General features: G+C 42.9%; 1 protein-coding gene across 1 annotated transcript in view; it reads left to right on the top strand.

Annotated features, from left to right (window-relative positions):
* Positions 1-25,827, top strand: part of LOC143283449 (voltage-dependent T-type calcium channel subunit alpha-1I-like) — an 87,540-nt gene that overhangs the window by 29,655 nt on the left and 32,058 nt on the right. The window contains exons 8-23 of the mRNA XM_076589689.1: positions 1,606-1,727; positions 3,108-3,259; positions 5,062-5,247; positions 6,877-6,994; positions 10,035-10,190; positions 11,361-11,532; positions 12,037-12,338; positions 13,618-13,871; positions 14,461-14,481; positions 18,314-18,659; positions 20,282-20,370; positions 21,049-21,172; positions 21,757-21,825; positions 22,299-22,483; positions 22,657-22,783; positions 25,628-25,756. Coding sequence (XP_076445804.1) covers positions 1,606-1,727; positions 3,108-3,259; positions 5,062-5,247; positions 6,877-6,994; positions 10,035-10,190; positions 11,361-11,532; positions 12,037-12,338; positions 13,618-13,871; positions 14,461-14,481; positions 18,314-18,659; positions 20,282-20,370; positions 21,049-21,172; positions 21,757-21,825; positions 22,299-22,483; positions 22,657-22,783; positions 25,628-25,756 — 2,552 coding nt within the window. The remainder of the gene's footprint in view (positions 1-1,605; positions 1,728-3,107; positions 3,260-5,061; positions 5,248-6,876; positions 6,995-10,034; positions 10,191-11,360; positions 11,533-12,036; positions 12,339-13,617; positions 13,872-14,460; positions 14,482-18,313; positions 18,660-20,281; positions 20,371-21,048; positions 21,173-21,756; positions 21,826-22,298; positions 22,484-22,656; positions 22,784-25,627; positions 25,757-25,827) is intronic.

The raw sequence follows: 25,827 nt of genomic DNA, 5'->3' as shown, positions 1-25,827 counted from the left end.
TTGACCGTGGACTGACTACATGAGCCTCCTGAAATATTAACCAGTAGCAGATAATCATTTTCTTTCTTTTGCTGGGAGTTTTCTCTTTTTCCATGTGTAGTTTTACATAGTTATACGATCATAATTTTTATGCTGGTAGAATTACCAATTTTGAAGGAATATTAAATATCAATATTATCGATTCCATAACAGGTTTTATACGTAAACCTAACAGACGCAAAAGGTCTCAAATGTTCACACGTTTTTAGCTGAGCTTAACCTGCAGTTATAGGTTTCAGAAACGATGCTTATTAAACCACTACCGGAAAATATATTGAAGTGGCACTTGCATTCGTGATACTGTGTGTACCTAACTCTTTGTATACTTCCCGTGTGTATTTATTACTAATCTGCCTTACGTCGTCTTAAATGTGCTTCACCCTCCCTCCCTCCCTCCCATTTCTCTCTGTCTCTTTCTGTCTCTGTCTCCGTCCCTCTGTCTGTCTGTCTGTCTCTCTCTCTCTCTCTCTCTCTCTCTCTCTCTCTCTCTCTCTCTCTCTCTCTCTCTCTGTCACGTTCGACGTCATCCTTATTCCTCTCTATTGCTTCTGCTCCCTTTGATTTTGTGGTTATTCTCTGCCATCGTTTCTGTACACTAACAACAGCTTCCAATTCGTCAATAATCCTGAATTTCGTGCACGCTAAAACAGAGAAATGTTTGTTGCAGAAGAGATATAAAGCGTTTGGTGGACAATACAGCTATCACTTTGAAATGAACAGAAGAGGACATTAGTCGCTGAAGATCCCATAACTGGAAAATACTTTCTCACATTCTCATAAAAGTTTTCCAGTCCTTCTCTGTAGTTCTCTGTGCCTATTCCTCCCTGCCCTTTTCATTCCTTCTGTCTGCCTCTCCCTCTTTCTGTCATTCTCTCTATCTCTACCACTCTCTCTCTCTCTCTCTCTCCCTCTCTTCTTTCTCCCGTTCTCTCTCTCACTCTTTATTAGTTTGTCTTTTCTGTGTGCCTGTCTTTTTCTCTATGTCTCTATCAATCTATCTATATCATCCTCCTCCTCCTCGTCCTTCTTCTTCTTCTTCTTCTTCTTCTTCTTCTTCTTCTTCTTCTTCTTCTCCAAGTTTTCTCTTCCCCTTTGACACACGTACATACACATCTACCAACCGACGTCTCCCCAAAATACATCCATATACATGCGCGTACACACACACGTTCGCTCGCATACACATACACGCGCGCCACGCACGCAAAGAAACAAGCATCTTGATGCATTAAAGTTAATTGTTACAACGTGTATAATTATTCAGTTTAAATGCATGGCTCGAGTGAGAATTCTTGAAGTCGGAGAGGACAAGATATTCTCAATCACCTGTTGGGTTTTTTTGTTGATTGCAGATTGATAAGAACAAACTTGCAATTATAACCAGTAAACGTAAGTAATATAATATTCAAGATTCTAGCGTGAATGTGTTGTCATAAGTTAGTCGTTGATTCTTTTTTTCTTTTTCTTTTTTTTTTCCTTTTTTTTCAAGATTTTGAAAATAATGTTTGATCCTTATATTTGTCCGTGGCATCGAAACGATGAGAGTGGCATGTCTGTCCATTGCAGCGTTGCTGAACCAGTTCCAGAGCTGCATGAAGAAACTGGTGGAGAGTAACTTCTTCCAGCGCAGTATTCTCGTCGCCATCCTTCTCAACACTCTCAGCATGGGTGTGGAATATCACAATCAGGTATTGTATTTTGATGGTGGTCATTAATGTGTTTTTATTATGCTGAAATACTTTTGGTTTATGGCTGTAGAATATTAAGAGGTACGGATATTTTGATGGTGGTAATTAATATCTCTATGATACCATAATATTTTTGTTTCATGGGGGTTGAATATCACAATTAGGTACGGATATTTTGATGGTTGTAATAAATATCTCTATGATACCATTATATTTTTGTTTCAAGGGTGTAGAATATCAAAATCAGGTATGGTATTTTGATGGTGGCCATGAATTTGTTTTTATTATGCTGAAATACTTTTGTTTCATGAGTGTTGAATATAACAAGCATGTATTATTATTTTGTTGGTTGTAATTAATGTGTTTTTATTATACTGTAATACTTTTGTTTCATTAATGTAGAATATCACAATTAAGTACAGATATTTTGATGGTGGTAATTAATGTGTTTTAATGGTGCTTTGATACATTTGTTTCATAGGTGTAGAATATCACTGTCAAGTATGGATATTTTGATAGCGGTAATTAATGGGGGTTTTGTTTTTTTACACAATGATACTTTTATTTTATGGGTATTGAATATCACAGTCCGGTATGGATACTTGGATGGTTGTTATTAATGTGTTTTTATGATATAATATTTTTGCCTCATATGCGTTGAATATCATAGTCAGTTATGGATATTTCTATGATGGTAATTAATGTGTTCTTTTATGATACTATGATATTTTTGTTTCATGGGTGTTAAATATAACAATCAACTATTGATATTTGAATTTAGATTGTTAATTTTTTTTATGATACTTTGTTTCATTTACATATCATTTCTCTACTCTCTCTCTCTCTCTCTCCCCTACCCCTCTCTCTCTCCCTCTACCATTCTCTTTCTCACTTTCTTCTTTTTCTTCTGTGATTCAGGTATGTTAGTGAACCCATCTGGTCATTTTGATGTCTACCTGGTAAATATTCACTTGAGAAACACCTGGCGAAACGATTTCCCTGTGATTGTGTATTCAATATGTTTCCCTTGTTTTCGCCCCACATTGTGTTTTCAAGTATCTAAAGGGAAACGAAAATCTGAATACTCAATCAAATGTGCGTTCCTTCTTGTGAAACAATCACAAAGAGGCTACAGAGAATCGAAAACGACCAGTGTAGTTTCGTTGTTTCTGATTGCCTCAGACAATTTGATAGTTCTTGCCAAAGTCTATGTTGTGTTGTACTTACCATAGTTCAAGTGACTCGACTGATATGCTGTTTATTCTTCAGATCCGGTGTGTGTGTGTGTGTGTGTGTGTGTGTGTGTGTGTGTGTGTGTGTGTGTTCACTTCTTACTTTGTCGGAAAAAGTCAACATCTTTTTTGTGTTGTCTGTGTGCAGCCTGATAATCTGACAAAGGTTCTGGAGTATAGCAACATTGTCTTCTGTGTTCTTTTTGCCACGGAGATGGGCTTCAAGATCCTCGCCTACGGTGCCTTTGGATACATTAGTGATGGGTTTAATCTCTTTGATGGATTTATTGTTATTCTCAGGTAAACTTATACCTGTTTTGTGTCTGCTAAGTTTCTGCTGTTATGAGATTGGCTAAGGCATCCATCTGCAGTTTAATGGGAAAAATAGATAAGTGGGGTTTATTTGTTCGCATTCATACTGGGCTTTATTAAATGAGTATAAATCTGCACTGGTTTTTTTATCACATATGAGTTGTGGATCATGAGCAAGAAGGAAGTGTGTGCTCAGTTTTGAGAAGAAGCACAAATGATATTTCTGTTTATCGACGAAACGTGATTGTGTAGATGCAGCCTTTGCTGTACGGACTAAAAACCTTTTTTTTAATCTAGTATAGTGTTCTTGTTTTTGGTTGTTGTTTTTTGTTTTTTGTTGTTTGTTTTTGGGTTTTTTTCTGTTTTCTTTCTCAAGTTTTTTTTTTTCTTTTTTATTTACATTGTACAAAAACATAGCGCTACGTGATAATATCCATTTCGTCAAATTAATACAAGTGATTTTAGAAACGAAGGCAAATGTAACACGTGTAGACTACATGCTGCAAGAGAAAATTTGTCACTGCTGATCATAATATATGCTTTATCTTTACCTCTGGGAATATTGCGCGCTTTAAATGAAACAATGAATCAAAGGACTGTGATGTAACACTGACATTAGATTTTTGGTAATTACCACTGTCGCCATCAGCATTGATGATCACTGTTCTGTTATCATAAACAAACGTCAGAACGTTTTTTTTTCTGTGTTTTGTTGTTCTTTTTTGTTTGTTTATTTGTTTGTTTTTTGTTGCTGGTTTTTTTTTCAGATTCCACAGGATCGATATTTAGGCTACAGTTTCTCAGCCCTGATTTATCGCCCTGTGTAGTCGGCTTGGTTATAAGCAGCAGAATATATTTTTTACGTATGTTTTTTAAAAAGACTTTGGCCGTTTGGTTTGTTTTGTTTTGTTCTTGTTTCTGTGGGAATGATGTTTACAGTTTTCAGCCCTAATAAGGCCGTGTGGTCGTCTGGAATGATGTTTACAGTTTTCAGCCCCAATATGGCCGTGTGGTCGTCTGAAATGAAATTTACAGTTTTCAGCCCAAATAAGGCAGTGTGGTCGTCTGGACTGTCGCAATAAAAGATACATTAAAATACCTTATTATCTGAGAGAAAAAATGCCTTGCACGTTTCCCCTCAGACCAACATACAATTTGAGCATGCGCCCACGTTTTAGTAAGACCACTGATTTATAAAGAGATGTGCTTTAAACAGACAGACAGATAGATAGATTGGAAAAAAAAGAGTACTATAAAAACTGAAATCCTTTGTCTCTTCCAGACGTTTTTCATTTCGATAGAACTTTATCTGTTAATAGGGAAAAACAGTCAAGTACTGTGGAAAATTTACATGTTTTAAGTGTTTGCATTATTATTCAGTTACTAAGGAAAATTAACTTTATATTTAATTGCTTGTCAACTAGAATTTGCGTTTTTGTTTGTTTTTGACTTCACCTTTTATGTATATGGTGTATGTAAAAGATGTATGTGTATATTGTTTCAGTGCTCCCATGTGGCACGTGAAAATATACTTCTTGCCTTGTCTTGATAGACCTTGGTGGGTAGGTGGGTAGACAGACAGACAGACAGACACAGATGGATAGATAGATACACAAATACATAGATAGATCAGAAGATGAATGGTCCTTTATGCGGCCATTAAGGGTCCAAGACTCCGTTGAAAAGTTAGAGTAATGGACAGATAGAAAGGCAGCAGGCATGCAGGTAGGCAGACAGACAGACAGAGAAATTTTATAGACAGACGCACACTTTTGGGCGTGTGTTTGCAGCGTGGTGGAGCTGGGTCAGGGCGGGGCCAGCGGTCTGTCCGTGCTGCGGACGTTCCGGCTGCTGAGGATCCTGAAGCTGGTCCGCTTCATGCCGGCCCTCAGGCGGCAGCTGGTGGTCATGCTGCGCACCATGGACAACGTCGCCACCTTCTTCGCGCTGCTCGTGCTCTTCATGTTCATCTTCAGGTGTGTGTGCCAGGAAACGAAACGTTTTTTGTTAGAACATTTGGTGGGGGGGGGGGGTTGTGGGGGGGGGGTTCTTTTCTTTGGGGGGAGGGTGTGTGTGTGTGTGTGTGACGTTGTTTTATTATTACATCCAGCCGCCAAAGAGAGAGAAAGACAGAGAACTTGTGTTTGTGTTTGTGAGTGTGTACGTGAAGGGGAAATTGGTGTGTGTGTGTGTGTGTGTGTCCTTGAAAAAAAGAGAGAAAGAAATAATTCGATCGATGAGTTGATCATAAATGCATGTGTCCGTGGTGTTTCTCTCTCTCTCTCTCTCTCTCTCTCTCTCTCTCTCTCTCTCTCTCTCTCTCTCCCTCACACACACACACACACACACACACACACACACACACATAAACATACACACATAAACATACACACGTATACACACACACACACAAACACACACACACACACACACACACACACACACACACACACTGATTCATTTTCCACTTAGCATTCTGAAAAGGTGGATGCTGAACTGCTTTTGAGAAGAAAAAAAAAGAAAAAAAGAAGCTCTTTTTAGATGCCATTGAAAACGTCAAGAGGACTGGAGTTTTGTGGCCGAAGATGTCACTGTAAAAACGGGTAGAATCGACAGATAGTGGCGGGGAGTATAATCGATGACAGATAAATGAGTGTAAAGAAAGACGGGCCTAACGGTCGATAGAGCTCTGTGCTAGCATCCAGTGTAAATCACAGATAATTGGTTGAAATTTGAGAAAATGAGGCAGTGTGTCAGTATCTTTTATTGTGGTGTGTCTTCTTCTTCTTCTTCTGCGTTCACTCGTATGCACACGAGTGGGCTTTTACGTGTATGACCGTTTTTACCCCGCCATGTAGGCAGCCATACTCCGTTTTCGGGGGTGTGCATGCTGGGTATGTTCTTGTTTCCATAACCCACAATTATTAATTACAGGATCTTTAACGTGCGTATTTGATCTTCTGCTTGCATATACACACGAAGGGGGTTCAGGCACTAGCAGGTCTGCACATATGTTGACCTGGGAGATCGTAAAAATCTCCACCCTTTACCCACCAGGCGCCGTCACCGTGATTCGAACCCGGGACCCTCAGATTGACAGTCCAATGCTTTAACCACTCGGCTATTGCGCCCGTCATTGTGGTGTTTCAATATCTTTTATTTTAAATGTGAGCATTCTTGGCTTTTGTATAGTTTGTTTTTTGGGTTTTTTTAACCTACTCACTGTTTTCTGTAGTCAGTCTGATGTCAGTGCAGAACTAAATACGGGGAGCATTGTTTATTGTTGGGTTAAATCAACGTACAACGATGTTGTTCGGCCCCCGCTGTGTGGAACACTGACTGATGCAGATTTCGACGATAATAGAAATTTCCCCAAATAGTTTCTACAACACAATTTTGTATCGTGCAAATTTGATACGGTCAGTGTGTGTGTGTGTTTGTCTGTTTGTCTGTCTGTCTGTCTGTGCGTGTTGCTGCTGCTGCTGTTCTCAGAATCGTCCATCTCCCACTTCCTTTTTTTCTAACGCATTCCCTTTTCGCAGTTCATAATTTCTCGATCTGTTTCCATTTGCTTTGCTATAAATTCCATGTCTTCTTTATTCTAGCATTCTGGGCATGAACTTATTCGGCTGCAAATTCTGTACGACCACACCAACTCTTGGTCGGCGATGTGATCGCAAGAACTTTGATTCCCTGCTGTGGGCGATAATTACCGTCTTTCAGGTATCGTGCTGTTGGCGTGCCCGTCACCCTTCCTTTGCCTGGTGGCCTCTGCATGGTCCTTGACAATTTCCTTTTATCCCCCCTTGTGTCGTGGTCCCGTCTCTAGTTGTTGTGAAAGCTTATTCTCTCTGTGTCTTTTTTCTGTATTCATTTCGGCGTGTCTGTGTATGTGTGTGTCTGTTTCTCTGTCTATATATTTATGTTTATGCAAGCTACATCATGAAAAAACAACAGATAACGAGAACAGAAGAAAACGCTGTCTGTCTGTCTGTCTCTCTCTCTCTCTCTCTCTCTCTCTCTAAAAAAATGAAGACGAAAGTAAACAACACTTTGGAAATAAAGATGTGTCTCCCTCACCATATTTATGTCTTTCTTTTCTTCCGTCCGCTCGCATGTTCACTCATGTTTTAACTTTGCGCAATCAGGCTCGCGTGTATCCCTGTGTGTTGGCTATTTCCCACAATGTCTATCTGTATTATCAGTTATATTGCGGTGGCGTTTTTGTTTTTTGTTGTTGTTTTTCTTGTAACTTTCTGGCTTGTTACCATCGTAATACCAAGCAGTGTTTTGTGAAACTAGATGCGAGCTAAATGTATGCAACGCCGTATGTATGTGGGTCGGGGAGGGAGGAGGGGTGCGGGAGTTCTTTCGTCGTACATGTATGCATGTTGCCTTTTGTCACATTTGTAGACGTAGAATTGTCACAGGAAGGAGTGAGTAGTTAGGCACTAAAACGCATGGTCTGGCTTTGCCAGTCAAGTTCCAATCGTCGTGTTTCGAAGACGACACTGAACGTTGCAGAAATTCGCTTTGTGACTGTTTGAACCAAAGTTATGATGAAGTCACCAGTCTAGGATCAATGGGAAATGAATAATGATATTTTCCGACCTTCTGATATTATATTTTTAAGTGAACACAAAACAAAAAATTAATGTGAACAAAATGAGAACAAAGGATTAAATGGAAAAAATGCATCTGAAACAGTCATGAATACAAAAAAGGGCTGTATCTGATATCGATCAACAGTTGACAATCATCTGTGAAATCGATAACATACATCAAATTGTTCGTGAAAAAAAATCCCTAAAGCCCGCACAGTGTGATGCCTTCAGCATGTTTTAATAAAGATTAACAGTATCAACACCTGAAACACGGTGACGTTTTGGGCAGAAAGGGTACTGGCAAGAAGTAGGCCATAGCTGATCAACACCTTTCACGTGTGTTTCTGTAGATATCAAATGTTTTTCATCCTGAAAACATGTATATAAAAGATAACTAAAGAAGATGAATGCTTAAAAAGGACGACAGCTGCCCAACTACTCATTCTGAATAACCCCACGGACAATTATTCTTCTGCATGCCTCCGGTCCGTGGTCCCACCCTGACTGACAGGAGTGTGTTTTGCTTTTTTTCCCTGTACCACGTGCAGTGTCCTTGGCATGCGTATCTTTGGTGGTAGTTTCTGTGCTCGCCGCAGCTGGACCCACTGCCCGTGCCACCCCCACCCCTCCCCGGACTGCTTCTGTGGGCGTGCGAACTTTGACTCGTTGTTGTGGTCGTTTGTTACCGTCTTTCAGGTCAGTGCGTTGTGCTCATGCTTCGTTTTGTATGGCCCTTGTTGGTAGCTCGTGACAAGTTGTTCTGCAGTGTTTGTTTCTTTCACGGGCGTGGGTGTGGGATTTTGGTTGTTGTTGTTGTTTTATTTTGGGTTTGTTTGGGGGTTTTTTGGGGGGAGGGGGTGTTTTTTTGTTGGTTGGGGTTTGTTTTGGTCGTTGTGGTATTCTTTTGCATGGCAGCTCGTTACAGCTAGTACGTGAGCGTGGTAGTGTCATTGGTTGTAGTGACTACTAGAGGAAGTCAATGGCGGTTGTTTTCCCGCATAAATGTTTTTGATATGTCTTTCACGTTCTGGTGGACACTCAAATATTTTGTCATTAATGGCTGTTGTTGCTTTTTGTTATATTATGTTTTGGAAATTATTAGTATTGCTATAATGTGTGAAATTTGGGAGACATATTACATTGTGGCTTGTGAATTTCTTGCATTGTTTTCAATTTTCACAGTGAATTGTTGAAAACTGGTTGTTGTTTTTTAGGATATGTTGCAGTCGTTTAAATGATTAGTGTGCAGATAGAACTATAGATAGTTCTGTTACGTTTGTTTTTGTCGTTCCGAGTTCTCATATTAATTCAGATTCGGCAGTTTTGTACATTTCTTGAACATCGTGTTTCATGTTAGAGACCAGATCTTTATGTTGATGAATGTGATTTGACAAATTTCCATTCTTCAATTGAGTCATAATTTCTGCTCAATAATGGGCCTGCACTATTATTCATTTTAAATACCTGATTTTGAAGATGAAAGTGAAACTGTGTGTTTTAGTTTTTATTTTAATGAAAATAATCAAGATTTTAGTTTAATGATTTGGTATTCTTTTATCGGCATTATGCCTCAGCTTAACTTTCAAATTTAAAATGTGTTTACTAGGACTTTTTTTTAAATTATGAAGTTGTGTTCTGTAACATTTCGAAAGTAAGTAGAAAGTGTATTTCAGGTGATAGCAAGTTTAATGTTCAAGAATGCATAAGCTTACTATCGTGTGTGTGTGTGTGTGTGTGCGTATGTGCGTACGCGCGTGTATGTGTATGCATGCACTCGTGCGTGTGTGTAGTGATGGCTGATAGTGCTTTTATTTCTAATTTTCCTAAATATTAATGTATTTGTTTATATTTTAAGCTATGTTAATGTTTTACACGACCTATGGCATTTATGTGAAATCAGGCATCTGCTCCTTTTAACAGCAGATGTGATTTGGCATGTTTTCCCACCTCCTTGAAACTCTGTGTGTGTCTGTCTGTCTGTCTGCCTTTCTATGGGTGCGTGTGTCTGTGTGTGAGTGTGTGTGTGTGTGTGTGTGTGTTTATGTCTGTGTCTGTGTGTGTGTTTGTGTGTGAGTCCGTGTGACTGTGTGTGTATCTGGCGGGGTGGGTGGGTGTCTGTGTGTATGTCTGTGCTGTATGTTGTGGGTTGGGGATGGCAGGTGCTGACCCAGGAGGACTGGAACACGGTACTGTACAACGGCATGAACTACACGTCCCCCTGGGCCTCGCTCTACTTCATCGCCCTCATGACCTTCGGCAACTACGTCCTCTTCAACCTCCTCGTCGCCATCCTCGTCGAGGGATTCTCCACCGAGGTTAGCTGGGGTGTGGTCCCGATTCTCCCATTCCTCATTCGCACTTTCCTGATTTGCCCATTCCTGATTTGCCCATTCCGAATTGAGAATTCCCAATTCACACATTCCCGATTTACCCATTCCGAATTGACCACTCCTGATTTGCCCATTCCGAATTGACCATTCCTGATTTGCCATTTCCGAATTGACAATTCCCAATTCACACATTCCCGATTTGCCCATTCCCAATTCCCAGTTCACACATTCCCGATTTGCCTATTCCCGATTCACACGTTCTTGTTTTGGCCCATTACGAATTGACCACTCCTGATTTGCCCATTTCGATTTCACAATTCCCAATTCACACATTCCCGATTTGCCCATTCCCGATTCACACGTTCTTGTTTTGCCATTACGAATTGACCATTCCCGATTTTCCCATTACGAATTGACCATTTCCGATTTGCCCATTCCGAATTGACCATTCCCAGTTCATGCATTCCCGATTTGCCCATATCGAGTTGACAGTTCCCAGTTCACGCATTCCCGATTTGCCCATTCCTGATTTGCCCATTCCCGATTTGCTCATATCGAATTGACAATTCCCAATTCACGCATTCCCGATTTGCCCATTACGAATTGACCGTTCCCGATTTGCCCATATCGATTTGACCATTTCCGATTTGCCCATTCTGAATTGACCATTCCCAGTTCACGCATTCCCGATTTGCCCATTCCTGATTTGCCCATTCCCGATTTGCCCATATCGAATTGACAATTCCCAATTCACGCATTCCCGATTTGCCCATTCCGAATTGACAGTTCCCGGTTTGTCCATTCCCGATTCACACATTCCCGATTCACTTATCGCTGCATTGGTGATCCCGATTAGCTTTTTCCAAGTTCGCCTGTGTGTTCAGTTGGGTTTTTTTCAGGTGGGTGTGAGGGTGTATGGTATGTACGTGTTTCCATACGTGAATGCGCGCTTTCGTTTTTCATTGTTTTTTATGCAGATATATTGCTCCTCAATCACATCGAGAATTGGAAAAAAAAATGTTAAGGAAGTTATAAGGAAACAAGATTTTCGGACATTAGCAACACTTTTTTCATACTAAGGTGTTTCATACAACAAAAACCAACAACGGTGGTGGATGTGTCATGAAGCTCTGAACGAATCTGTGTCACAACCAGGATGAAGAGAAGAAACGAGAAAAGCAGAAAGAGCAAGAGGAGATCGAGAAGCAGGAGAAGGAGAAAGAACGTCAGCGATTGGCCGAGAACAACAACATAGGCGATGTTCAGAGGGAACCAGACCGAATTACAGCGTCGGACTCGCTGGACCTCAAGAACAACAAGGAGAAAGGTGTGTATGGCCATACAACAATGATTCATGATAATGTGAAGTACAATACAGTACAATACAATTACAATACGATACGATACATCTTTATCGGAAATTAATTGTGCATCCGCAGGCAACTCACTCACTTAACACAATATCTCAGCCCTAAGCAGAATCCAACGCACACATAACATGAACATGGGAAAGGTTTTTATATGCGATGTTTTTTGTTGTTGTTTTTTTTGGGGGGACCAACCTTGGTACACTAGCATGTAATACAACATCTCGGCTTGATTTACCATAATCCCAAACCACCCTCTCCCTCTACACACACGCATAAACACACACATATACAGAGGAAGACGATGACATGACGTCTTTGCCATATACGTAGAGGAGGACGATAACGTGACTTGTTCGCCCTGTCCATAAATACATAGTGGAAGACGATGGCATTACCTGTTTTCCATATACAGAGAGGAAGATGATGACACGACATGACTTGTTTGTCCTGTCCACACACAGAGAGGAAGATGCGGACTCTCCCTTCCCCAGCCTCTGTGGCGGCCACCAAGGAGGACAGCGGCACTCAAACGGGCGCCAGCAGCATCACGCAGGAGCAGCAGCAGCAGCAGCAGCAGCCCCCAGGGCAGGAGGGGCCCCTCAACCCGCCCATCATCACCCACACGGCCGCCACCCCCATGGGCACCCCCATGGCCACGCCTCAGGGGTCGCCCAACGAGAGCACCCTGAAGGACAGCAACAAGCTGACCGTGTCCGTCCACACGAACCGCACCTCCCTCACCATTGAGGGCGACAAGACTCCTGTGAGTTCTTCTTACCCTTCGTTTCATTTCATTCTAGTTCATTGCATTATTGATACTTATATAGCGCCTATCTTCGGCCAGAGACCTAGTTTTAAGCGCCTTAGACACACAGTCATTTGCACAACAGGCTGCATAACTGCGTAGGGCTGAGTGACTGCAGCCTTTAGGCGCTCGTCGTTCGTTTCGAACGGCACAAAGTTTGCTTCGCGTGAAGAACGTTCCTAACCTAGATACGCTGATTCAGGAACATTCACAGCGCAAAGCAAACTTTGCGCTGCAAAGATAAGCACGTGCAGCCCAGCCCTGAACCACTTCTTTCCAACCTCCCACAGACCAAACGTTCATCCTCGCTTCCTTTTACTGATGAACACTCATAACTTTAAGCTTTTCTTCCACCTCCACTGTCATTTCCTTCTAACACAGTCCCTGATGACAGACCCAAGGTCTGAAACGTTGGACATCTCTTATCAAAAGCGAGTCTTATTTTGCAACCAATAGGTTTTGTTTTTATAAACTTCTCCATTTGTTGTTTCTGTAGACTCAAGAGTATTTTACATTCTCGTTAAGTCTTATCTCACAACTAACAGTTTATTATAAATTTTCTCCATTTGTAGTTTCTGTAGACTCGGCAGTATCTTACTTTCTCCATCTGTTGTTTCAACAGACTCGGCAGTTATCTTACTTTCTCCATCTGTTGTTTCAACAGACTCGGCACTATCTTACTTTCTCCATTTGTAGTTTCAATAGACTCGGCAGTTATCTTAATTTCTCCATTTGTTGTTTCAATAGACTCGGCACTATCTTACTTTCTCCATTTGTTGTTTCAATAGACTCGGCACTATCTTACTTCTCCATTTGTTGTTTCAACAGACTCGGCACTATCTTACTTTCTCCATTTGTTGTTTCAATAGACTCGGCAGTATCTTGCTTTCTCCATTTGTAGTTTCAATAGACTCGGCAGTATCTTACTTTCTCCATTTGTTGTTTCAATAGACTCGGCAGTATCTTGCTTTCTCCATTTGTAGTTTCAATAGACTCGGCAGTATCTTACTTTCTCCATTTGTAGTTTCTATAGACCCAGCAGTATCTTACTTTCTCCATTTGTTGTTTCAGTAGACTCGGCACTATCTTGCTTTCTCCATTTGTAGTTTCAACAGACTCAGCAGTATCATACTTTCTCTATTTGGTTTTTCAATAGACTCGGCAGTTATCTTACTTTCTCCATCTCTTGGTTCCATAGACCCAGCAGTCATCTTTCATTATTTTTATCGTCCCACAGACCAGCATCAGCTACAAGGGCTCCCCCCGCCCCTCCCCACGCCTGTGCCGCACGGGCAGCCGGGGAAGTCAACGGGGCAGCTGGCGCCTCAAGAACAGACGGCGCAACGGCGACAAGACCAGCCTGGTGGTGGACAGCCTCTCCGACAGCGCCGACGATGTGGAGGACGATACCCTCTCCTCCAGCCAGAACTCCCAGTCCCCCACCCTCTACAGCCCCGGGGTGCCCGTGTCACCCGGGGTGCATAACCAGAGGTGAGGCTAGGAGGCTGCTGTGGTGGGTGGGTGGCAGACTAGGCCCATGCCCAGCAAGCCGTGAGTCGCTGGGCTACGCCTGGTCAATGCTATGATGGTGGTGGTTGTGTCGATGGTGTTGTTACAGGAGGCGTGGGGAGTTATAATGTTGGAATGTTTGTTTCTTATATCCATCTGTGTAGAGGTCGTTTTTGTTTTGTTATTATTAATATTATTATTATCATTGCTATCATTATCATTATTATTATCATTGTTATTATTATTATTAGTCTTTTTAAAAAGAATTTCTTTTTATGGGATGACTAGTGTTTTCGCTGCTCTGGTTATTTGTTGTTCTTTCCATGATGTAGTTAGCATAAATATAATCACCCTTGGCCTTGCTAATTTCGTTAAGTTTGCTTAGTAATGTATTTAGCTTTAGGTTGTTGTTGTTTTTTAAGTAGAAAACTGAATGCAAAATATGAGTTATTTTTATTTTAGTGATGTGCATGTGCTTCAAAAGTAATCCATACTGCTGTCACAAATTCCTCTTGCATGACAGTTTTTTTGTACTGCTGCTTAAACCTATTATTTATTCATTCCATTTCAGCTGTGTCACGTATTATTTCAGGTAATATTCAAACATTGTGTTTTGTGTGTGTTGGAGTTGTCATCCATTTCAAACAAAGTTTAAAAATAATAATAATAATAAAAAGAAAACGAGTGAACTGTACATCTTGCTTTTCTGTGTGCTGGGTCTTCCCGTGTTCCCTTTCCCCGCCGAAAATCAAAATCTGCCTTTTCCCTATAACCTCGTGTTTCATTGTGAATCATGCGAAATTTTGATTTTGTTCTCATTTTCCTTTCCTTTCCTCGTGTGCTGGATCCATCAGGTGACGATAAACTGAAAGCTGTTGGCGTGGATCTTCCGTGTTATAATCATATTTTAGCCTTCGTTGGGGTTTTCAGAAGCCATGCTGCATTCCGGAAATAGACAAAAGCTTTGGGTTGCGATATGGATACTGGTCTGCTTCTCCACAGTGTTTTATAAATCTCTCCGGATGCAGTAAAGTTTTGTTCTCATGAGGAACACATGTCCACTGCAGATGGCCCTGTTTTCGTTGGTGGTGTCTCAATATGCTCTCTTCCTCCATTCTTCCAAAACGTCATTGTCTGTATCCATGATTTTGGCGGGGTTTTTTGCTTAACATAACAGGTTAATATTGGATGTCCTTTCGCTTGACTTCCTTTGCCGCCCAATCTGTCGTAGCATTTCTGTTAAAGGCTATGTGTCCAGAGTTCTACCGAGCAACTGCGACTGGCTTAAAAATTTGGTCCAGACGTTTCTTTTTCAGTTGCCGTCACATTCTACAATTTCCATTAATTTCTTTTTAATCATTTGGTGTTCAGGATAAATGAGTTTAGATCCAGAATGACGGTATATTTGTTATTCTTTTTTTTTATGAAAATCAAAGAAAGTACAGCTTCATTTCCTCGATCTGTAATTCTCCCCTCATTCTCTTCGACTTATATTTTCCATCTTTTGGTCAGTCTTGATCATGGAATATCTATTGTGCGTGTGAGTGTTCTGTTGATTTCGTGGTTTTGTGCGTAATGGTCTGTTATGTTGTTGTTTTTTATGCCCCGTCTTTTTCGTTTGCATGAAACCTGCTACTTGATTCTGTTTTACACGTTTCCGTCAAATCAGGTTTGATTTCTGTTCAGTATCGTCTTGTTTGTTTTGTACCAGTTCTTTGGTACAGGAACCGGTTACAGCTGGGAAGTTTGCCACGTTCTGTCTGCCTGTCTGTCTGTCCTTGGAAGCTGACGCTATGTCGCACACCGCTGGATCGAAGTTGGTTGTATTGCATTGCACTGCGTTTTACTCACAACAGATTTCTGTGTTTGACAGTCGGGTTGTTTCCCCATTATTTGAATTCTATTGAAAACGATCGATTATTTGACTTTGACCTTGGTTCCAGGTCACATGTTCTAGGCAACTCCAGAGAGGTGTGCAGACTTTTTTTTTTTTTTTTTTTTTTTACTATATGGCTGACAAACCAGATGCCTGCAAGATATTCTGAAACTCTGAGCTTCGTGGTTGACTTTGACTACAGGTGAAGGTCACAGTGAGGATAAGACATTGAGATTGTCTCAAACTTACAAGGCCAAAGAAAAAAACAAATTTAATGTATGTACTCTTTTTTTCTGTCAAACTGTTTCTTTGGTAGCGAAAGATGCAGAATTAAATGTTATGAAATTAACTCTCTCCATACGAACGGCGAAAGAGACGACGTTAACAGCGTTTCACCCCAGTTACCATCATCAAAATATTGCAAGCGGAAGGCTCTTATACTGAAGAGGTGAATGTTGACAAAGAATACCACAATTCTGACGACGGAAGCTAAAGGTTGGGTCATTCAGACACCCACTGGACATCCGAGGGGTATGTGTAGAGGAGAAGAGAGGACTGGCCGTACTGAGTGAGTTAAACCTTTCCGAATAATCCTGACATGATAGGAACATTTGCGAGACCTCGTAGACAGCAATTGTTGTGCTTATATGTCCGTGTATGTAGGCAGCCTGTAGGATGTTGAATGATTGATTTGAATTTTGTGCACATGTGGACAGTGATATAACGTTTCCTGGCCAATTTTGTATTGGCTAATATTCACTAAAACTGATGGGCATTGATTTGTGTTTTTATCATTCTGTGTGTTTAGCTTATATCACATATAAAAAAAATATGCTTCACACCGACTGCTCGAAATTTTGTCATCTGTAAAATGAATGTTGTCAACTGGGGATTGAACAGAGTAAATGGATCATTTTGTGGTGCAACTGGGTTTTGGTGTTAAAACGGTTTTAAAAAATGGTTTAAAATCAAAGGCACCTTAAGATGAAGGTAAAATACAATACAGGCTGCTGAGACCTGCCAAGGCTTCTCCACCTCTTCACTTGACAAAGAGTTTATGACTCGAAACGTCGTTTTTATCTTCATCTTAAGATACCTTTGATTTTAAACCATTTTTTACCATTTTAACTTCGTTTTAAAAGGTCCAGCAGTCACCATTTGTTCATCTGGGTTTTGGTGTGGTAACATTTGGAGTGATAATCTGTTCTGTTCTTGAGACAGTTTGGTGTGTATTGACGTTGTATGTGTACATGTTGTTGATTTTTGTTTGTTTGTTATATTTGTTTTTTTGCTGTGAGAAACATGGAGTGTTGGCATGAGATCTCAATTTCTTTTTGTCAAAAAATGTTTTGATATGATTGGATCATTAACCTCGGGGGTAGACTCTCTCTCTCCTCTCCCTCTGCCCCTCTCTCTCCCGCTCTCTCTCTCTCTCTTCACGTCTTTTTTTTTTGTTATATCGTCAGTATGTCTTTTCTGCTTATTGTCGTTTATCCTGCTCAAGGTTTGGTTTCTGTGTGTGTGCACAACACGTGTAATTATGTGTAATACAGGTCGGTGACCTCACATTAATAGTTATGTTCTCTCTCTCTCTCTCTGTCTCTCTCTCTCTCTCTCTCTCTCTCTCTCTCTCTCTCTCTCTCTCTTTCTCTTTAAAAGTTCTGAGCTCTCTGTCTCTGTCTCTCTCTCTCTCTCTCTCTCCTCTCTGTAAAAGTTCTCTCTCCCTCTCTCTCTCTGTCTCTCTCGCTCTCTCGCTCTCGTTATGCCTCCAAACTACAAAATGCTGCACAACAATATTTCAGTAATGCAGTTATTCTGCATATTTTAGTGCGTGGAAGAGAAAATGAGCGCAGATTATATACAGCTTCAGCAGAATTGTGCACAGATAGATATATAGAGACACAGACATACAGAATTAGATAGCTTGATAGGTATACAGATAGACTGATAGGCAGGAAGGTAGATAGCCAGACAGACAGATAAATAGGAAATTAATGGTCTTTGTCGCTGACTTCAAGATTCTGAGATTTCATTAAAAATATCTGTTTACGTCGTTCAAAGTATTGATAACCGTATACAATTTATTCTTCTTCCCTTTTAAGATTTGAAACAATGCCTGAAAGTGTACTTTACTGAAAGTTAAATCCGAAACAGTATGCAATATCTAAATGTAACAATCAAGCTTTGAAATCCACGTAATTATCAAGAGTATTCAGGAGGAATTTCGTTTAAATGTCCCTTCACACATACTGGTGATTGTAGTCATTTAGTTAAGTTATTAATTTTGACATTTGAATGTTACCGTTTAAAAGTAAATAAATCAAACGATAGGAAAGAAGGAAGGGTTGTATGGTGGATAGGATAGGTGCAAGGTGGAATCAAAGTTGAATATTTGAAGTGAATAAAATAGATAAAGAACACTTATAGAAAATCACTTAACGAACGAGAGTATTCAATAGGGGAACCAGATTAAAACAATTACGAATAATTCCAACTTTTGCCTTCTTTATTCTCATTGCATACCCAACCCCCGACTTTTTTTTATCAGCGACTGCAACGGGCACCTGCCGCTGAACAACCAGCGCACCTTCAGCCCGCAGAACTCGGTCAAGGGCACGCGCACCCTGACGCCCAAGAACTCCATCAAGAGCAACCACAGCTGGAGCCGCAACAACTCCATCAGCTCCGGCAAGAGCGTCTGCAATTCCTTCGAGCTGAGCCGGCAGAACTCGTTCACCAGCCACCGCACGGTGAACTCCCTGGGGAGCGGGGCGTCCAAGGAGGAGCAGCACAAGGCCAAGAACCTTCACGACCACGTCAACGTCAGCGTGGCGCTGGAGCGGGGGGAGTCCGAGGAGGTGAACGAGGACGATCCTGACGCCATTGACGAAACGGTGAGTGGGGAGGGGGAGGGGTGCGTGGTGGAGGGGAGGCGGGGGGGGGGGGCAGAAGGAGAACGAGAACGATCCTGGCGCCATTGAAGAAACGGTGAGTGAGGGGGGCGGGGGGGGGGGGGGTAGGTAGAGGAAAACGAGGACGATCCTGACGCCATTGACGAAACGGTGAGTGGAGTGGAGGGGGGGGGGTAGGGGAGGGGAGAACGAGGACGATCCTGACGCCATTGACGAAATGGTGAGTGGGGGGGGGGGGGGGGGCTAGGGGGGGGGAGAACGAGGACGATCGTGACGCCATTGATGAAACGGTTAGTGGGGGGTGGGAGGTGGATAGGGGAACGAAGACGATCGTGAGGCCATTGACGAAACGGTGAGTGGGGGGGGGGGGGAGAGGGGAGAACGAGGACGATCCTGACATTGACATAACGGTGAGTTGAGGGGGGGGGGGGAGTGGGCACCAGGGGTGGAAATTGTAAGGAGCTTGTAGTTGTTGCTGTTGTTGTTGAGTGGGGTGGGGGCGGGGGTAGAGGAGAACGAGAACGTTCTGACGCCATTGATGAAACGGAGGTGGATAGGGGAACGAAGACAATCGTGACGCCATTGACGAAACAGTGAGTGGGGGGGAGGGGGGAAGAGGAGAACAAGGACAATGAGGGGGGGAGAGGAGAAGGAGGACGATCGTGACGCCATTGACGAAACGGTGAGTGGGGGGGGGGGGGGAGAACGAGGACAATCCTGACGCCATTGACGAAACTGTGAGTGGGGGGGGGGGGGTGCGGGGGGTGTAGAGGAGAAGGAGGACGATCTGACGCCATTGATGAAACGGTTAGTGGGGGATGGGAGGTGGATATGGGAACGAATACGATTGTGACGCCATTTACGAAACGGTGAGTTGGGGGGGGCGGGGGGGGGAAGGAGAACGAGGACGATCGTGACGCCATTGACGAAACGGTGAGTGGGGGGGGGGGGGAGGGGGAGGACGTGGACGATCCTGACATTGACATAACGGTGAGTGGGGGGGGGGGTGAGGGGGAGAGAACGAGGACGATCCTGACATTGACATAACGGTGAGTGGGGGGGGGGAGAGGGGGGAGAACGAGGACGATCCTGACATTGACATAACGGTGAGTGGAGGGGAGGATGGGTGGGAGGGGGGTAGAACGAGGACGATCCTGACATTGACATAACGGTGAGTGGGGAGGGGGAGAGGGGGGGAGAACGAGGACGATCCTGACATTGACATAACGGTTAGTTGGGATGGGGGAGAGGGGAGCGGGCGTCAGGGGTGGAAATTGTAAGGAGCTTGTAGTTGTTGTTGCTGTTGTTGTTGTTGTTTTTTCTTCTTCTTCTTCTTCTTCTTCTTCTCCTTCTTCTTCTTCTTCTCCTTCTTCTTCTTCTTCTTCTCCTCCTCCATCTTCTTTTTCTACTTCTTCTTCTAATTATTATTATTATCGTTGATGTTAGTTGTTATTGTCGTCAATCTTTGACACATCTGCACACATTTCAGTTATCTTGTACAATGTTTAGATATAATAAGAGGTATAGTCGTGCAATGAAATAACTTGTATTCTGTTAACTGTGCATCAAACGGGACCCAGTGTCAGCGCTGTCAATTGTTTTAGGACTGGAACTGTTCCTGGTGCCCTGAACCCAAAGGCTGCTTCCTGGAACGTCACGAGTATTCCTTCTACCTGCTGCCCAACGAACACGCGTGAGCGAAGAAAATAAAATTATCTCTGTGTGTGTGTGTGTGTGTGTGTGCGTTCTCTTACAACTCAGGTGTGACGTTGTCTCTGGATTTGTTTTCTATTCCTAATAGTGTAATAGTAAAATGAATGTAAACAGTTAAGATCATTGATTGTGTGTGTGTGTGTGTGTGTGTGTCTGCTTGTGTTCTTTCTTGTAGTTCCGGATAAGTTGGGGTTTTTTTTTAATATATTGATGATGATTGGGCCAGATTTCACACAGCCATTTTACGTCAGTTGATTTCATACTTCAGCCACGAATTTCACACAATAATCTTTTGTGACAAAAGGCAACATAACACCACACTACACCACACCACACTACACCACACTACACTAACACCACACCACATAACACCGCAACGGCAACACAACACAGCACAGAACAAAACAAAGCAACACATCGCACAACCCAGCGCAACTCAACGCAACCCGTTGCAACACAATACAGCACAACACACCATACCACTCTGCAACGGCAACACAACGCATAGCAACGCAACACACCACAACGGCAACACAACGCACAACACACCGCAACGGCAACAAAACACACAACACAACACAGCGCATCCCGTTGCAACGCTACCCAACACAACACAACACAGCACAGCACAGCACAGCACAGAATGGCTATGTTTCAGACTGCGTCGCCTGTGTCATTACCTGATCTCTCGGCGCTGGTTCGACAACTGTGTTCTCTTCTTCATCGCCCTTAACTGTATCACTCTGGCCATGGAGCGGCCTGACATCCCTCCCACCAGCTCAGTGAGTGTGTGTGTGTGTGTGTGTGTGTGTGTGTGTGTGTGTGTGTGTGTGTCTGTTTGTGTGTGTGTATTCGTGTGTGAGTGTGTCGGGTGTGGGGGTTGTGTTGTGTGTGTTTGGTATGTGTGTGTGTGTCGGTGTGTGTGTGTGTGTGTGTGTGTGTGTCGGTATATATGTGTGTGTGTTTGTGTATGTGTAGTGTCCGTGTGTGTGGTAGTGTGTGTGTGTGTGTGTGTGTGTGTCTGTGTGCTTTTGTTTGCGTGTGTTTGCGTGCATGTGTGTGTTCGTGTGTGTGTGTGTGTGTGTATGCGTGTGTGTTCGTGTATATACCCATTTCTAAAATCTGAGCCTCCGTGTGTAAAAAAGATTCTTCACACAAATTCCCGTCTATGCAAGAAAAACGCATCAAATGGTATAATTTTATGCTTAATTTTATAATCGATGTGCAGTGGCTAACTGATAAATGGATATGTAATGTTACTTTGACGTGATCCGCTCATTTTTTTTTTCCACCGTTCAGTAATCCATGTGGTGAACTCATTTTACAGATTATCAAATGACATGTTGTTTTGATTGTACTCTTACAGGAGAGGCAGTTTCTCACGTACGCCAACTATGTGTTCACAGTGGTGTTTGCCATAGAGATGTTGGTGAAGGTGGGTCTGTGTGTGTGTGTGTGTGTGCGTGTGTGCAACAAGTGTGTCTGTCTGACTGTCTTGTAGACTTGCTTAAGGCCTATACATAATGATAATAACCACCTCCATCATCATCATCATCATCATCGTGACCATCATCATTATCATAACCGAGATCCATCACACGAGATTGCCAAAAATCCTACCTGGAGAGTGTAATGAGAACCCTCGCACTTTTTTTTCTGGAGATTGCCATAGGTATTGTCTTCAAGAATGCAAGTTTTTGCTTCCATAAGAATAATGAGAACCCTCACACGTGTTTGTTTGTTTTTTTGTGGGTTTTTTTTCTGATGAATGTTGAACCAAAGGTCTGGTCGTTTTATCAGTTGACCGACAAATGTCTGGACGGTTTTTGTTGTTCAGGTGATTGCCAAAGATCTGATCGTTCTTTTTTTTTCAGGTGATTGCCAAAGATCTGATCGTTCTTTTTTCAGGTGATTGCCAAAGGTCTAATCGTTGGGAAGCACGCCTACCTGAAGAGCGGCTGGAACGTGATGGACGGGTTCCTGGTCATCATCTCTCTGGTGGACATCCTCATCTCTCTCACCGCCAACAGCAGTCCGCGCATCTTCGGCATCCTGAGGGTCTTCAGGCTTCTGCGTACACTGCGACCTCTGAGGTACCTTGTGTGTGTGTGTGTGTGTTTGTGTGTGTGTGTGTTCGTGTGGTAAGGCTTCAACCAACCCATAGTCAGAAATGGTATGCTTACATCAGTGAAACGAACGCACTTGACATTGGGCAGCATTCAGTCTGTAATGGATCAGATAACAGCGTGGAAATTACACTGTGCAGGGTGATCAGCCGTGCCCCGGGCCTGAAGCTGGTGGTGCAGACCCTGCTGTCCTCCCTGAGGCCCATCGGCAACATCGTCCTCATCTGCTGCACCTTCTTCATCATCTTCGGCATCTTGGGCGTCCAGGTACCCTGTTGTATTGTCTGTGCTGTGTGTGTTTGTGTCTGTGTGTGTGTATGTCATCTTGGGTGTCCAGGTACCCAGTTGTTTTGTCTGTGCTGTGTCTGTGCTGTGTGTGTTTGTGTCTGTGTGTGTGTATGCCATCTTGGGTGTCCAGGTACCCAGTTATATTGTCTGTGCTGTGTGTGTGTGTGTTTGTGTCTGTGTGTGTATGTCATCTTGGTCGTCCAGGTACCCAGTTGTATTGTCTGTGCTGTGTCTGTGTGTGTTTGTTTGTGTCTGTGTGTGTGTATGTCATCTTGGGCGTCCAGGTACCCAGTTGTATTGTCTGTGCTGTGTCTGTGTGTGTTTGTTTGTGGCTGTGTGTGTGTATGTCATCTTGGGCGTCCAGGTACCCAGTTGTATTGTCTGTGCTGTCTGTGTGTGTGTGTTTGTGTCTGTGTGTGTGTATGCCATCTTGGGCGTCCAGGTACCCAGTTGTATTGTCTGTACTGTGTCTGTGTGTGTTTGTTTGTGGCTGTGTGTGTGTGTATGTCATCTTGGGCGTCCAGGTACCCTGTTGTATTGTCTGTGCTGTGTCTGTGTGTGTTTGTTTGTGTTTGTGTGTGTGTATGTCATCTTGGGCGTCCAGGTACCCAGTTGTATTGTCTGTGCTGTGTCTGTGTGTGTTTGTGTTTGTGTGTGTGTATGTCATCTTGGGCGTCCAGGTACCCAGTTGTATTGTCTGTGCTGTGTCTGTGTGTGTTTGTTTGTGGCTGTGTGTGTGTGTATGTCATCTTGGGCGTCCAGGTACCCAGTTGTATTGTCTGTGCTGTGTCTGTGTGTGTTTGTTTGTGGCTGTGTGTGTGTGTATGTCATCTTGGGCGTCCAGGTACCCAGTTGTATTGTCTGTGCTGTGTCTGTGTGTGTTTGTTTGTGGCTGTGTGTGTGTGTATGTCATCTTGGGCGTCCAGGTACCCAGTTGTATTGTCTGTGCTGTGTCTGTGTGTGTTTGTTTGTGGCTGTGTGTGTGTGTATGCCATCTTGGGCGTCCAGGTACCCAGTTGTATTGTCTGTGCTGTGTCTGTGTGTGTTTGTTTGTGTTTGTGTGTGTGTATGTCATCTTGGGCGTCCAGGTACCCAGTTGTATTGTCTGTGCTGTGTCTGTGTGTGTTTGTTTGTGTTTGTGTGTGTGTATGTCATCTTGGGCGTCCAGGTACCCAGTTGTATTGTCTGTGCTGTCTGTGTGTGTGTTTGTGTCTGTGTGTGTGTATGTCATCTTGGGCGTCCAGGTACCCAGTTGTATTGTCTGTGCTGTGTCTGTGTGTGTGTGTTTGTGTCTGTGTGTGTGTATGTCATCTTGGGCGTCCAGGTACCCAGTTGTATTGTCTGTGCTGTGTCTGTGTGTGTGTGTTTGTGTCTGTGTGTGTATGTCATCTTAGATGTCCAGGTACCCAGTTATATTGTCTGTGCTATCTGTGTTTGTTTGTGTCTGTGTGCGTGTATGTCATCTTGGGCGTCCAGGTACCCAGTTGTATTGTCTGTGCTGTGTCTGTGTGTGTTTGTTTGTGTCTGTGTGTGTGTATGCCATCTTGGGCGTCCAGGTACCCAGTTATATTGTCTGTTGTGTCTCTGTGTGTGCGTGCGTGTGTGTGTGTGTGTGTGTGTGTGTGTGTGTGTGATCTTGGGCGTCCTGATACCCAGTTGTATTCAGTCTTCACTTTTCCTGTCTTTCCACTCTTAAATGATATCAGTTGGAGTCTCTTGCCGTCGGCACGCCGAATGAATAGACGGAGCAGACTTCATGGGTTTTTGTTTAAGTTGGGGTGGGAGGAAGGTAGCACAATGGTTAAGACGCTCATCTGCCAACACAGTGTCCGTGATAGGCTGGGTTTGATTCCCACTCCTGGACTTCTCCAACGTTTGACTGGGAAATCAAAATTCTGCAGAGGAAACACACCCTGACAGGTACACATATATTAGCATGCACTCAAGGCCTGACCAGCGCGTTGGGTTATGCTGCTGTATGACCACTGCCCAGCAGATGCGGTGTAGCATATATGGATTTGTCCGAAAACAGTGTCGCCTCCTTGAGAGACTGAAACTGCTGAAGTGGGTCCTCAGGTGTAAGATCAATCCTTGATATACACTGCCGCCCACATACATTGCAGGGCTACACTCCTGGTTTGTTTGTTTTTTTGTTTTAGGGTGGGTTTTTTTGTTTTTTGTTTTGGTTTTTTTTTAGGGGGTGGGGGGGCTTGCTAGCTTGGTTGCAGGTATGCATTGTGATATTCAGACATGTTCCATATGGCTGGCTGAGTAAGAAAGTTTGTGGTTGATTCATTGGTTGTCTGGTTGATCAAGCTGCTTGATCAGCTAGCTGGCTTGTGAGTACGATCGTTGGTGGTTGCCTGCATGATTCAAATATTTGACATACGTTTTTAAGTGATATAACTTTAAATTACATGCTGTAACTTATATCCACGAACATTGTTGATAGTGCAACGCCCTTCCTTCCCTCTTCCCCAACCCTATCACACCATGTTCATGTGAGTGTTTTTGATTTAATGGTAGGATAAATGCCTTCTTCTTTCAAAAGTCCTATTTCTCAACAATTTTGTTTTTCTTACAATGAGCCTGAAAGCGAATAATTATCTGTACTCAGTTTCAGACGATAAAGTGATTGGTTGATTGATTTAATTATTTAGTGAGTGAGTGAGTTAGTGAGTGAGTTGGTGAGTGAGTGCAAATATTATGTCAAGGATGTGCTAAAATATAAATGCCAATACGTGACATATACGCGTCGAGATTGTTTTATGATTGTCGTCAGCTCACTTTTTTTTTTAACCTATCCATTCTTTCCTGTTGCAGTTGTTCAAAGGCACCTTCTATTACTGCAAAGGGCCCAGCATCCAGAACATCACCAACCGCACTCAGTGTGAGGAGGACAAGAAGAACGTGTGGATCAACCACAAGTACAACTTTGACAGCTTGGGACAGGTCAGGGCCTGCTTCACTGGCGTGTTGGATGAACTGATGAACCTGTTTGAAGCGTGTCTGTGTACACGTCA

Source organism: Babylonia areolata, chromosome 1, assembly GCF_041734735.1.
Source record: "Babylonia areolata isolate BAREFJ2019XMU chromosome 1, ASM4173473v1, whole genome shotgun sequence".
Taxonomy (NCBI): Eukaryota; Metazoa; Mollusca; class Gastropoda; order Neogastropoda; family Buccinidae; genus Babylonia; species Babylonia areolata.
Note: the sequence above shows the minus strand (reverse complement) of the source record. Positions and strands in the feature narration are given on the sequence as shown.